General features: G+C 39.7%; 1 protein-coding gene across 2 annotated transcripts in view; it reads right to left on the bottom strand.

The window, feature by feature from the left end:
• Positions 1 to 13,854, bottom strand: part of CCNYL1 (cyclin Y like 1) — a 231,039-nt gene that overhangs the window by 75,645 nt on the left and 141,540 nt on the right. For both annotated transcript variants that reach the window (XM_073552247.1, XM_073552246.1), the window contains exons 5-7: positions 12,884 to 12,919; positions 11,587 to 11,638; positions 4,442 to 4,561 (exon numbers count right to left, since the gene is read on the bottom strand). In XM_073552247.1, coding sequence (XP_073408348.1) covers positions 4,442 to 4,561; positions 11,587 to 11,638; positions 12,884 to 12,919 — 208 coding nt within the window. The remainder of the gene's footprint in view (positions 1 to 4,441; positions 4,562 to 11,586; positions 11,639 to 12,883; positions 12,920 to 13,854) is intronic.

Below are 13,854 nucleotides of genomic sequence, written 5' to 3'. Positions count from 1 at the left end.
ATAGTAATATCTCTTTCCGAGTGATTGAAAAAAATCCAACCCGCAGTAAGACAGGGGGATTGGGACCATAAGATTCTACAGCGTGGAACACGCTGGATCTTTTGGTTGGAATCCCTAAAGGTTTAAATGAACAATTAAGTTTCTCTAGTTACCTGTAACAATGTGGTCACAAACAGGCCAAGCAAGTGCCATTATGATTTGTGCATCTATTATAGTTGCCTACTTATTCTGAAAAATTTTGTATACATACCTGAAGATGCAATAACACACTATGATGCTTGGTTAATACTGGTGGGTAATAAAGTACCTTGGTTTCTGAGGTGGCCCATATTTTATTGATATACCACTATATATTATACTGGTTTCATTCAGTATCTAATAACTGAGGACTTAAAGGGAACATTTGAACTTGTAAATATTCATCCACTTGCTAACAGCACATTTGCGCTCTTGATATTCTATCAGAAATTGTCCATGAATGCATACAGCAGCGCTTTGGCACATCTTATGTACTTGAATATGACTTCCGGCATGTTGCGATCCACTCACTATAGTCTGGTGCTGGATGTGAGCTCACTTGCGGTGCATGAGCAGCTAGAGCACATTATGCGTTCCACACATTGCTCTGCTACACGCGGGTAAAAAGGGACGTCCTCTTACTGCCAGTGATTCTAATTTCATGTCGGCACTTGCACAATGTACACGCCGCACACAGCATTTGACTATCGGTCACTGGGGGAGATTGAAGCCCTCATTTGGATCCCCTAATGAACCCTTGATCCTTAAGAGGGAAACACGTCAGGAATTAGACTTACTCATAGCTGGTAAGTATCCTTATTTTATTGGTCTCATCAACATTGCACTGATAGGAAATCTTGTTTACTATTTGTCTCAATATGACTTTGAGGAATAATTTCTATGCATGGCTGATAAATACACTGACTCTTGGTCTTGCCAGCATTTACACTGCTATTAAAGTTTACTTACTGTTTGTCACTGCATACTTTTTGATGGAAACAGGAGGGAATCTGCCATTGGGTGCCTAATTTACCTTGGGAGCATTTAAATTGGCTCATGGCTGATTAATATTTTGACCCTATTGACTCGGTCTGAATAAAAAAATTCTATTAGAGGAGCATTGGAGTGAACTATTAAATGACTGCTGGGTATTTAATGTACTGTATATGATAAAACAAACAAGAAAACCGAAAAAATGTCCAATGATAAAATACTTTATTATATTAGAATATAGTTAAAATTAATAATAATCAGGGGAGGCCAATGCCAAAATAAGGGCACACCCTGGGGACAACAGTAATTACTTAATATCATATATATCACAAAGAATATCACACAATGTTAAATAAAATAATAAATAAAAAATAGAAAATACTAGTGTCAATACAATATCTTTGTGTAAAACAGCCAAAATAAATTATGTAAAGTGCAATCAGAAAACTGTGCAAAAGACTAAATATATATATATATATATATATATATATATATATATACAGTATATATATATATATATATATATATATATATATATATATATATAAATAAATAGCCACAATACAGTGCATAGCAGATTAAACAATAAATAAATTGCCACACATAAAAAGTGCAATGTGCAATGTGCGACGATAATAAAGTGAATCAACACATGGAATATAAATAAAGTAATGAAACAATGAATAAAATTGCGAGCACAATGTGGATACCTTTCAGCTGCTTTAGTTCCCAGGATGTGCCAGCCCCGACGCGCGTTTCGGCGTACCTTCGTCAGGGGGTGGCAACATCCGTGCATGAAGGAGTTTAAATAGGGCATAGTGACCAATGAGAGCAGGGTAAGTGCATGATGACGCACGCAGGAATCTCAGGTAACCAGGCAACCCCACGCCGCTGTCCCACGTGTATCCCCGACCGTCGCAAACAGATGATGCGGCAGAGAGGGACGCAGGTACAGCGGGCGGGACTCCCGCGCGCGTTCAACACTACCCGCTGTCATTGGGCTAAACATAGCACATGGTATACAATACCTATGGACTCACTATGATTAGATAAATCGGATCACATGACACAAAAGGTCCTGAGAACATACAACTCAAACAAGTGAGATCACATGGTACGAAGGTCCGAATTGAATAGGAGATTCCTGCATGCGTCATCATGCACTTACCCTGCTCTCATTGGTCATTATGCCCTATTGAAACTCCTTCATGCCTGGATGTTGCCACCCCCTGACGAAGGTGCTCGCAATTTTATTCATTGTTTCATTACTTTATTTATATTCCATGTGTTGATTCACTTTATTATCGTCGCACATTGCACTTTTTGTGTGTGGCAATTTATTGTTTAATCTGCTTGCACTGTATTGTGGATATATATATATATATATATATATATAGATATATATATATATATATATATATATATATATATATATATATATATATATATATATATATATATAGTCTTTTGCACAGTTTTCTGATTGCACTTTACATAATTTATTTTGGCTGTTTTACACAAAGATATTGTATTGACACTAGTATTTTCTATTTTTTATTTATTATTTTATTTAACATTGTGTGATATTCTTTGTGATATATATGATATTAAGTAATTACTGTTGTCCCCAGGGTGTGCCCTTATTTTGGCATTGGCCTCCCCTGATTATTATTAATTTTAACTATATTCTAATAAAATAAAGTATTTTATCATTGGACGTTTTTTCGGTTTTCTCGTTTGTTTTATCCTATTATCCGAGTTGTCCTTTATATTTCCATGGGTGCATTATTATGATTTTAAGGTTAATTTATTATATATTGCACTTTCCTTGAGTCATCTATTTTACATGTACTGTATATGGCAGTATTTTGGTCCTTTGAGTTTCATTATTGACTCATATGTACTTTCTGGTAGATATTTCTCTACATTTTTTGAAGTAAGGGTGTTGTTGAGGTATGTCCACATAATATTGTGGCTACATTTTACCATTTTCCTTGATTGATAACCAGTGTGCTTTTTTAGCAAATTATTAAAGGATAAGGATTGTCTTACCTCACACAATAGTGTGGACTCCGGCTCTACTTCAACAGTTATTTAGAGCACATCAGCATTTTTTACTCCGAGACAACTCAGACCCAGTTCCCAACTAGTCCATGTTGTCTCCCCATTAGGGGTATTGTTTACGGTTTACGTATGTGCGTGTGTGTGCGCGTTTTTCTTGTGTGTCCCTATTTTTTGGTATGTCTAGGGTTTAAAGGGTTAACGACGTTGAGCAGAGGTGCCAATACGTCAACAACTAGTGTGCCAACCTCCGCTTGTAGGTAGGGCTGCTTTCAGGACCATCTAGGGTGAGAGTGGCCCCCCTCCGTTGGTTATTATACCTTTTTTGTTATATTGTGTATTGGGTTGTTCCTAGTTGACCCTAGCACCTCTTTATTGGTTGAGTATACTTTTAAATTACTAATAAAAAGTTAATTTTTAGGGGTTTTCTATTCCCTTCTTTTGGTTTTGTTTTTGACTTGAGACCCCATCTATTTTCAAAGGTTTAGTTATTTCCTGGGCCATTGAAATCACATTCAACACACAATGTCACATCTATCTATAGAACACCATTGATCTAAGGCAAATGCAATCTCCTGGAAGATACAGCCCATGGGCATTTCACAGAAGCACTAAATACACACAATTTTTTTTCTTTGGGGGGGGGGGGTACTTTCAAAATGGGTAATTTTATTCCGGCAGAAAACTGAAGTGTTTCCTGGTGCAGTTTTCAAGTTTTTTTAAGGTGTTTTGAAGAGATTTTCTTGAGTGTTGTCTGCAGTTTATCGATATGACAGTGCCTAGTCTGAAGCAGCATTTGGCTTTTGCTTTTTGTCTGACAATTCCTGCACAGGTTAAAAAAAATGTCTTATACATTTAAATTGATTATGAAAGGAAAATGTCTTATACATTTATATTGATTATAAATGGGGTAATTCAAGTTTTTATGGTCTTATTTTTCTTACTTTGCACATTTTTGTCCTCATAGATGACATGAGCGTGCAATTGTTTTATGACTTGAAATATATACATTTATAGTTCATATCAGTGTCTTCTATAAAGTCTAGCAATAGGCTGGTCTCCATTGGAGAACCATCATCATGGCAGGCAGGCGGGCCGGCCTTCAGCAGGCAATTTATCAGCATCCCATAATCATGCTTTATGGGGCCTGATTGGTGCAAGGAAAGGACACTGGGCAAGATCAAACTTTGAATGCTACGGTCAGTGATTGACCCAGAATTTAATGTTTAAACAGAAGTAATATGAGCATTGTAAAACAACTTGGGGGTGTCTAATATTCAATGTGCTTAGGTGCATAATACATGTTTAATAAAAACGTGCACGGTCCCGTGATTTCTTGATATAAAGGTTGCTCAACCTTAATACTTACTAAAGTGACAATTGCGCATTCAGCTGTCAGTTGAGCTGCACTGAAAAGAGTTCGCACAAAACGGTATATGTGCTTATGATCTGGGTCATGCCTACAGTAATCTTCTGTCACATCTTCATGCTGCAAAACACAACATAATGTCAGGCATCCTAAGAAGACAGAACTGAGAAATGTTTTTCAGAGCCAAGATTCTATTAAACAGTAATGACATTTGCTGATAACTAAGAACTGTCTAGTCATAGTTCTTACATGCCTGTGTATACAATATTACTGCACTGCCAGTACCTTTACAAAGACTAGAGAATCTTTCATATGAAGAAAATTTGGCCAAGTGTAGATTGCATATAATACAGTACAATGCAGGCTTCTTGATCCTGCTGTCTTTTATACATCATATGATTCAGAGTGTGGATACAGACAGTTGCCAGTGATCTCATATGATGTATAATAGACAGCAGGATCAAGCAGTCTGCACTGTACTGTATTATAGGCGATCTATACTTAGCCAAATTGTCTTCATATGAAAGATCATAGTGAAATTGTTTCAGGCCATCATCCAGCAGAATGTCAGTCTGCCACCAACTCTTTCCCTTCATAGAATTTCATGAGCACAAACTGCCATCTTTTATCTACGCAATTTCTAAAGTCTGTATTCACTGATGTCAGGTTTTACATGTGCATTGCAAATATTGGGAATGAAAGATCAATGCAGAAGAGAAAAAAAAAAAAAGCAGATTTAGGCTAGTTTCACATTTGCGCCTTTGTGCGCAGAGCATCGTGCGCAAGTAGAAACGCATGCAAACGCATCAGCATACGCATGAAGACAAAAAAAATGCAGCATTTGCGTTTTTTAGGTGCATGCCTTCTCTAGGTGTCACATTTCACAGGAGGAAAATCCTTGAAACAGACTCCACCAATGGCACACCAGTGGGCGTGTGTCATGGGAATTCTTTACATAGACCGTGTTAGAGCTGAATTCTTCAGATTTTGCTGCTGTTTCCTATGTCACCATGGATCTGCGTTGGGAGAGTTTTCGCTTCAACTTGGATCTGGACATCGCGCTGTCTCAGGCTTTTGCATTTGCTTGCCATCAAGAAAGGCTGAGAGAGAGAAAGCGAAGATGTCAGCGGCGGAGTTTTTCGATACATCCGATTATTGAAGTCCGGGAGAGCCATGGAGTGTACCATACCCTCTACATCGAGCTCCAGACAAACCCGGTGAAATTTATTGACTATACCCGGATGTCCCAAGAAAGCTTCATGGATTTGCTTGCTCGTGTTCAAGGAGCCATCCGGAGACAGGATACCAGGGCTGTGGAGTCGGAGTTAGTTTTGGTTGGAGTCGGAGTCGGTAGAAATGTACCGACTCCAGCTTTAAAAAAAATGTATTAATATTTCATAATTGAACTTTCATATGAATTTTATAAATGTTACTCAAATATATATGTTCTATCAAACTATGAACAACAGTGATAAGCAGTTCTGCTGGAGATAGAGACATTTCTTACTTCTTGTGTGTCACTGTTCTCCACTGCCCTTATCTAATCTTATACTTGGTTAACCTCATGCTGCCCCAACCCCCCTACTTACAATGTATGAAACTGAAAGTGAAAATGTGTTGCAAATTCTTAGTAGTAAAGCTCCTCCTCTAGACTAGATCATACTAGGTGTGCGTCTTCCAAGCATCTCACAGCTGCCTGCTACTCAGAAGAGGAAGACTGTAAGAAGTATTATCCTTTCAACAAACTTTGCATCAGTTAACTGTGAGTACATGAGGAATAATAACAGTATTACTGACCACTATATCAGTTGTACGACCTGGCAATAATTTTGTACAATTGTTTTTAGGAAAAACAATTGTCATTTGGATTGTGAATGCAGAATTAAAAACCTGAGAATGTCAAAGAAGCATCACATTAAATCAGCTGTATTTGAACATTTCACCATCACTCAAGATAGAAAACATTATGTCTGTCAGTGTATGACAAATGATCCAGACGAAAACAAATGCTGTGAAGCCAAGATGAGTGCATATTCAGGCAAAGATAAAAATGCTCCTACCAGAGCTTCTAATCTAAAGAGACATTTACAGCGCTTACATCCATTTTCAATAACTTTATTAAAATTTTACATAAAGTTAACAGTAGTATTTTTACAGCATACTATTGACGGTAGGGTTCAGAATAATATACAAAATAACAGTAATGTATTACATTGAGTAGATCAGTAGGAGTAACAATGCAGCGCTTTCATCCAGAAGTACTGAAAGCAGTGGATGAGAAAGACTGCATCCAAACCAATGAACCAGTGCCCAGCTCTTCCAGCCAAACAAAGGAGCAGAGAACTTTGCAGCCATCAGTTGCAAGATATTTTGTCAGTGACAAAGTTACTGTGACAATGACAGTAGATACATTTAAAAAACAGATCATAGAGCTTGTTGTAAAGGATAGTGTGCCTATTTCATTATTTTCACGACCAGCTTTTATGTGTCTGAATGGGGAAATGGCCCGCAAGCTTGGTGTTTCTCTGGAGAGAGTATTAGAAAATTAGTAATCGAAGAAGCTTTTAAAAAAACTCTCAAGGGACGCTTTCTGTTTCTTAAAATGGATGCCTGCACACGTCACAGAGTGAACTATTTTGCCATCAATGTCCGATTTGTTTGTGACAAAAATGAAATAGTTACCAAGACATTGGCAGTAAAAGACACCAAAGCTCATCACACCAGTGAGTTTCTCCAGGTCTTGGTGGAAAAGGTTCTGCAAGACTATGAACTTAAAAAGGAGCAAGTTCTTTCTGTCGTAACTGACAATGCTTCAAATATGATAAGTACTATTAAGCTAATGAATGAGAGTAATGATGGTGACCAGCAGCTAGAAGATCATTCTGGGTCCACAGACACAGAAATGTTTGAAATAGAGGAACACAGTATTGTAACTGAGGAGCAAACTGAAGTTGCTTCAGATGAACAGCAACATGATAGTTTAGATGATCTTGTTGAAACTGTGTCAATATGTTCTTTCATTCATCACATGCGCTGTGTTGTGCATACGCTACAGCTGGCTATAAGAGACAGTCTGCAAGAAGGACATGCTGCTGCACTGATTGGCAAGGTGAGAAAATTGGCTACTGTTGCCAGAACCCCGAAAGTTGACTCAATTTTGAAGAGACGTGCTGGAAAAGGGGCAATTATTGATCAAGCCACACGATGGGGCAGTACTTACTTAATGATTCAGCGCTTGGTTGAACTGAAAACCTTTCTTGTAGACATGGCTAACCCTCAACTGATGCTAAATGAAAGTCAGTGGAATCAGGTGACTGAGCTGGAAAAATTGCTAGAGCACCCATTTACAGTGACTAAAAAATTACAAGCAGAGGACTTAACTCCAGGTATTTTCTTAAAGGAGTGGAAGAACCTGATGTTTCGCCTGTCCCAAAGAGGAGGGTTAATTGCAAGTGGCATTGCTACATCAATGAAACGGAGAGAGGAGCTACTATTACAAAATAACATTCTTTTGGCAGCTGTTTATGTAGACCCAATGCATCGGATACTTCTAGATGATCAACAGCTACGTAAAGGAAAAGAAGCTCTGTTTGAAATAGCAGTAAGGATGAAAGGGTTGCAGAACAGTCAGGAGGAACAAGAAGAATTTGGTCGTCCTGCCACATCTTCACCCTCATCATTAACTGATGAAGAATTTAATTTCGAAAAATATTTGGATCACAAGGACCGTGCAAAGCGTTCCCGCATAGAAGAGTCATCCCCATCAAGGAACACAGCCAGTACATTTCAGCAGAATTTTTCATGTGCACTAAAAGAAATTGAGAAATTTGACCGTTCATCAAAAATAACAGTGCAACAAGCGATTCCTCTGTATCCTGACACTGTCAGAGATGTTGCCCGAGTGGTTACTGCTTTGCCACCAACACAAGTTAGTGTAGAGAGGTTGTTCTCTGCTCTCAAAATAATTAGATCAGATTTGAGGGCATCCATGAAGGAGGATCTGACAGAGGCAATACTTTTTCTGAGGACAAATTTATAGATTTCTTCTTATTAACTGCATAAAAGTGTTTATTGCATATTTACTTACAGTTTATAAAAGTTTATAAAAGTTATTTGCTATATTCTAATTGTATTCTAATAAATGTAGTTTTTGCGCTAAGTGGTCTGATTACTTATATGATGGTGAGAAACTGAATAAGCATGATGTTTAATATTTTACAACAGTAAATTTGTTGTTATGAATTGGCCATTTGTGAAGGAGTCGGAGTTGGAGCCGGAGTCGGAGCCTGATAAAATCCAGGAGTCGGAGTCGCAACTGTGGCTTAGCGACTCCACAGCCCTGCAGGACACACAGCTCCATTGTGCGATTCCTCCTGCGGAACGGCTCCTGGTCACATTAAGGTACGTAATATTTAAAAAAAACAATGCCTGCATAATGGTTTTTCTGCCATGTACTAATCCAAAGCCTGCAGAATTATTTTTCTGCCATGTAGTAAACAAAAGCCTGCAGAATTATTGTTATGCCATGTACTAATATTTTTTCATTTCGGTGTTTTGCAAAACCCTACACATAAATACTAATTTTTTTTCTTTCTCTGTTTGGCAGATTCCTGGTTACTGGAGAGACCCTATCATCACTCCACTTCCAGTACCATCTTGAAATCTCCACCTTGTCAGGAATAGTTGCGGACACCTGCCAGGCTTTGTCGGACGTTCTCTGTCCAGAATTTATTCCCTTGCCCACCGCGGAAAAGTGGATGGAAATCGCTTAACAATTCTTGACAGTCTGCAATTTCCCCAACTGTTTGGGAGCGGTGGATGGGAAACACATCAGGATAACCAAACCTGCAATAAGTGGATCGGAGTACTATAAACATTAAAAGTACTTTTCTACAGTACTAATGGCCATTGCGGATGCAGACTGTCGGTTTGTTGAGGTGGACATTGGGGCATTTGGCAGGGGCAATGACTCCCAGGCTTTTAAGAACTTGGACATGGGCCGTAGGTTGTAAGGCAACCATTTTAATTTCCCCCTGCCACGACCTCTACCCCACACCGAAGGTCCGCCACTGCCATTTGTAATGGTTGGGGATGAGGCCTTTCAAATGTGCCAAAACCTGCTGAAACCCCCTACTCCAGCCGGGACTTGGACCACACGAGAAAAATATTCAATTACAGACTCACAAAGGCACGAAGAACTGTAGAGTGTGCCTTTGGGATTCTGGTGTCCAGATGGCGCATTCCGGCACAGCCATTAATCTTAAACTGGAAACAGTGGATGAGGTGGTGAAAGCGTGTGTGGTTCTTCACAATTTTGTTATGGCTAAAGAGTGCCCTAACTCTGAACTAGAGGAACCAGCTGCCAACCCATTGCCTGATTTCACTCAGCACCCTCTCAGGTCATCAGTTGAAGTTGGCCAAAAGAGGGACCAATTTGCAGCATACTTTATCTCTGATGTAGGACGTGTGGCATGGCAAGATGAAATGGTGTAAAATTGTTTTCTTGTGTGTATGTTAATAAAAAACCTGTTTTGATACCTGTACCGAGTGCACTCTGTCTTTATACACGCCAATACAATAATCACCTGCCCAGGTGTCCAGTGAATTAAGGATGCTGTGTTTTGTGTATCCTGACTTTACTAGGACTCCTGACCAGGTGAGTCTGCAGAGAAGTTGTATGATCTTCATCATCTCTCCAGTCTGTGTTCAATAAGGCAGATTGCAGCGACAGTGGAGATAATACAACTAATATTTATATCACCTGGCCTGATGTTACAAATAGTGATTTTGGGATGCACTAGCATCCTTCACTCTTTATGACACCTGACCATGTGAGTATAAATATTAGTTGTACTATCTCCACTGTGGCTTCAGTATGCATGCAGACTGGAGAGATGATAAAGTTTATACAACTTCTACAATCCCCCCTGGCCTGGTGTCATGCTTAAGTGAGGATGCCCAAAAAAACGCATCCTGACTTCAGAATTTTATGACACCTGGCCAGGTGAATACACGAGTTAACCTCCAGCATCTCTCCAGTCTGGGTGCTATAGAAAAGGCAGACTGAAGCAACGCTGGAGATGACAACTCATAGGTATACTCACCAGGCCAGGTGTGCTAAATAATTATGATACCAGGCCAGGGTATTGTACATATGACGTGTATTTTCTCCATCATTTCTTCAGTCTATTCGCCACAGACTGAATAGATGATGTGGTTAATTACAAGGTATATCTAGAATCCCCTGGCCTTGTGTCCCAAAGAGTGAAATGATGATGGTCAAAACACACCATCAATTCACTCTTTATGATACCTGGCAAGGTGAGAATAGATATGCCTTGCACTATCCACCATCCTCAGAGTATGATGTCCCCACAGTTCATGCATACCCACATTACCTCCCATATACATTATAATCAGTGCCCCTCTATATACAGGATGAGCCCACACGATCAATATATACAATAAGATCCCACACTCAGCCCCCAATATACAATATCACCTCACACACAGCTCTCCAAATGGTATCATGCTTCTGCACATCATTTAAAAAAAAAAAAAGAAAAGACACTTGCTTTGCTCCCACATTCTCCCGGAGCTCCGTTTAGTTCTTGGCTCTGAGCACAGACGCTCCGCACAGCAGAAGCAATGTAGGGGCGGCATTGTGTCTGCCGTTTCAGTGACACGCCGAATGGTGGAAGACGGATCCAGCAGCTCCTTCCTCTACCACTAAGTCCCATGCAGATAGGGACGAAGTGCATGGGAGAGTGGCCGCATGGTACAGCCCGTGGGCCACCATTTTCAGCCCCTCTGCTCTCAGTCCGCGAGCCAGAAAAGAACAGCCAGACGGCCGGATGTGACCAGCACTTTGCCCAGGTATATCATATAGGAATTCTGGTGCCTATATGCCTGGTGACACAAAGATCCCGCAGACTCAGATCACAGTAAACAATGCCCATCAACTTAAACACCAGTTTCAATTCATTCTGAAATTTATGTAAAGTAACATTTAAGACACATTTGCTAACTAGCAAAAATTATAATGATATTAAAAGTGTGACCTGAAATCACAGAGGAGGCTGAAACAAATCTAACAGATGTGCACACTTAATAAACTTAAGCACAATAAAGCAAAAACATCTCACCGTTAAAGGATGCAGCTTTTCATCAAATATGTCCAAGGACCTGTCCGAATCTCTAGAAGACAGTAAAGTATCCTCATCACATTATTCTGAAATGTTTTCAGTTGTAGATATTGATACAAGGTGTTCAGAGAAAATTGAACAGAAATAGTTATGAAATAAAATGAGTTCATGACTTTTAGGCTGCGTTCACACGTTGCGTTTTTTTCGCGGTGGTTTTAAATGCGCGATTTTGCCGCAAAAATGCAAAAAATAAGCTTCCCATGCAATCCTATGGGATTCCGCAATGCTGTGCTAATGCTGCGTTTTTTTCCGCGGCGGAATCGCTTTGCGGTAAAAAACACAGTATGCTCATTAATTTAGCAGAATAGTGGCGATTCGGCCCACATAGGAATGCATTGTTGTGCTTACTTTCCGCATATGGCTGTGCCCACCATGCGAAAAGTAAGCAGAACATTTGCAGATGGTACCCACAGTCCGGAGGAGAGGAGACTGTCTTCCGGGCTCTGGGTACCATATCCCTGTAAAAAATAGAATTAAAATAAAAAAATATTGTTCTTCTCACCTTTCGGCGTCCCGCGCAGCCTTCCCGCCTCACTCCACGCTCCCGGCATCTTCCGGTCCCAGTAATCCTTTGCGAGAATGACTGCGATGACGTCATGGTCTCACAGGAGCGCAATGTCTCGCGGTCATTCGCGCAAAGTATTACTGGGACCAGAAGATGCCGGGAGCGTGAAGAGAGGCGGGAAGGCTGCATGGGACGCGGGAAGGTGGGAAGAACAATATTTATCTTTATTTTTTACATTCTATCTTTTACTACTGATGCTGCATAAGCAGCATCAGTAGTAAAAAGTTGGTCACACTCATCAAACACTATGTTTGACGAGTGTGACCAACCTGTCAATCAGTTCTCCAAGCGATGCTACAGATCGCTTGGAAAACGCTAGCATTCTGCAAGCTAATTACGTTTGCAAATCGCTAGTTTTTCCGCGGGAAAATCGCGGGAATTTAAAATACGATTTTCCCACGGAATGGAATTCCGGAATTCTCACGGTAACTTCCGCGGGAATTCCGCTACGTGTGAACTTAGCCTTATGGGACAGGCTGTTATGGTTGTGATGCTGTGTATCTGTTAATGTTCTCATGTAATCATCACAGTGTGTACACAGTATATGGCCAGCTGCAAATGAACCCTTAACTGTAATGTGCATATTCCCAAGTGCTAGAAAGGGGTTAATGGTGTTTATTAAGTCATTTTCACAGATTTATGAAGTAATCCACAGATGAGCATTTTCCATACCTGTTCTTTATGTGGTAGTATATTGCTAAGGTAACACTGAAAAACAAAAGAAACCAAAATGTAAAAAAAAAAAAAAATGTAGTAAAAGGAAGCAAACCTACCATGGAATAGAGAGAAAATGAAGGATTGCAAATTGAGCAAGTTATTGTGCCTCACAAAGAAAGCAAAGCAGGAATATGAAACCCACAGCTCAGATATTTTAACCCCTTATTGACAGAGCCAATTTGGTACTTAATGACCAGGACAATTTTTACAATTCTGACCAGTCACTTTATAAGGTTATAACTCTGGAAAGCTTCAATGGATCCTGCTGAATCTGAGACAGTTTTATTGCGACATATTGTACTTCATGTCAGAGGTAAAATTTCTTCGCTTTGCAATTTTGAAACTTAATTTTTGTGCCCTTAAATCAGAGAGACATATCGCACAAAACAGTTAATAAATAATATTTCCCACATGTCCAATTTACATCAGCACAATTTTAGAATTTGGAGTTTGGGGGTTAATATGACAGAAAATACCCAAAACTGAAGCCCTCCAAGTGCGCAAAACCACATTCAAGAAGTTTATTAACCCTTCACAAGAACTAAAGCAACGTGGAAGAAAAAATGAATAACAAAATCAAGCATAAATCCCTAACCTTATCAAGGCTCTAACTAAACAGTATAAACCCTGATTACTTCAGATATGGCTGAGCTAGCCCAAGTTATCTCTATATATAAAATTGAATGTGTGTGTGTGTCACCAACCAATCACGAAGCATCTTTCATTTCACCAGAGCGGTTTAAAAGAAGTTGAGCTGTGATTGGTTGCCATGAGCAACAGTTTTCTCACTCCACGACAACACCTCAGCAGACAGTGACCGGGTGGGAGAAATCTAGCATCCCTGGGAACGTAAGCTCCCAGCCATTGTATGCACCCAGGAAGGAGCAGAGAGCACAGAAATGAATCCCCCCTCCCGTTCCCATATA

This window comes from Dendrobates tinctorius, unplaced genomic scaffold (assembly GCF_039654945.1).
Source record: "Dendrobates tinctorius isolate UK_male_01 unplaced genomic scaffold, ASM3965494v1 ptg000188l, whole genome shotgun sequence".
NCBI classification, from domain to species: domain Eukaryota; kingdom Metazoa; phylum Chordata; class Amphibia; order Anura; family Dendrobatidae; genus Dendrobates; species Dendrobates tinctorius.
Note: the sequence above shows the minus strand (reverse complement) of the source record. Positions and strands in the feature narration are given on the sequence as shown.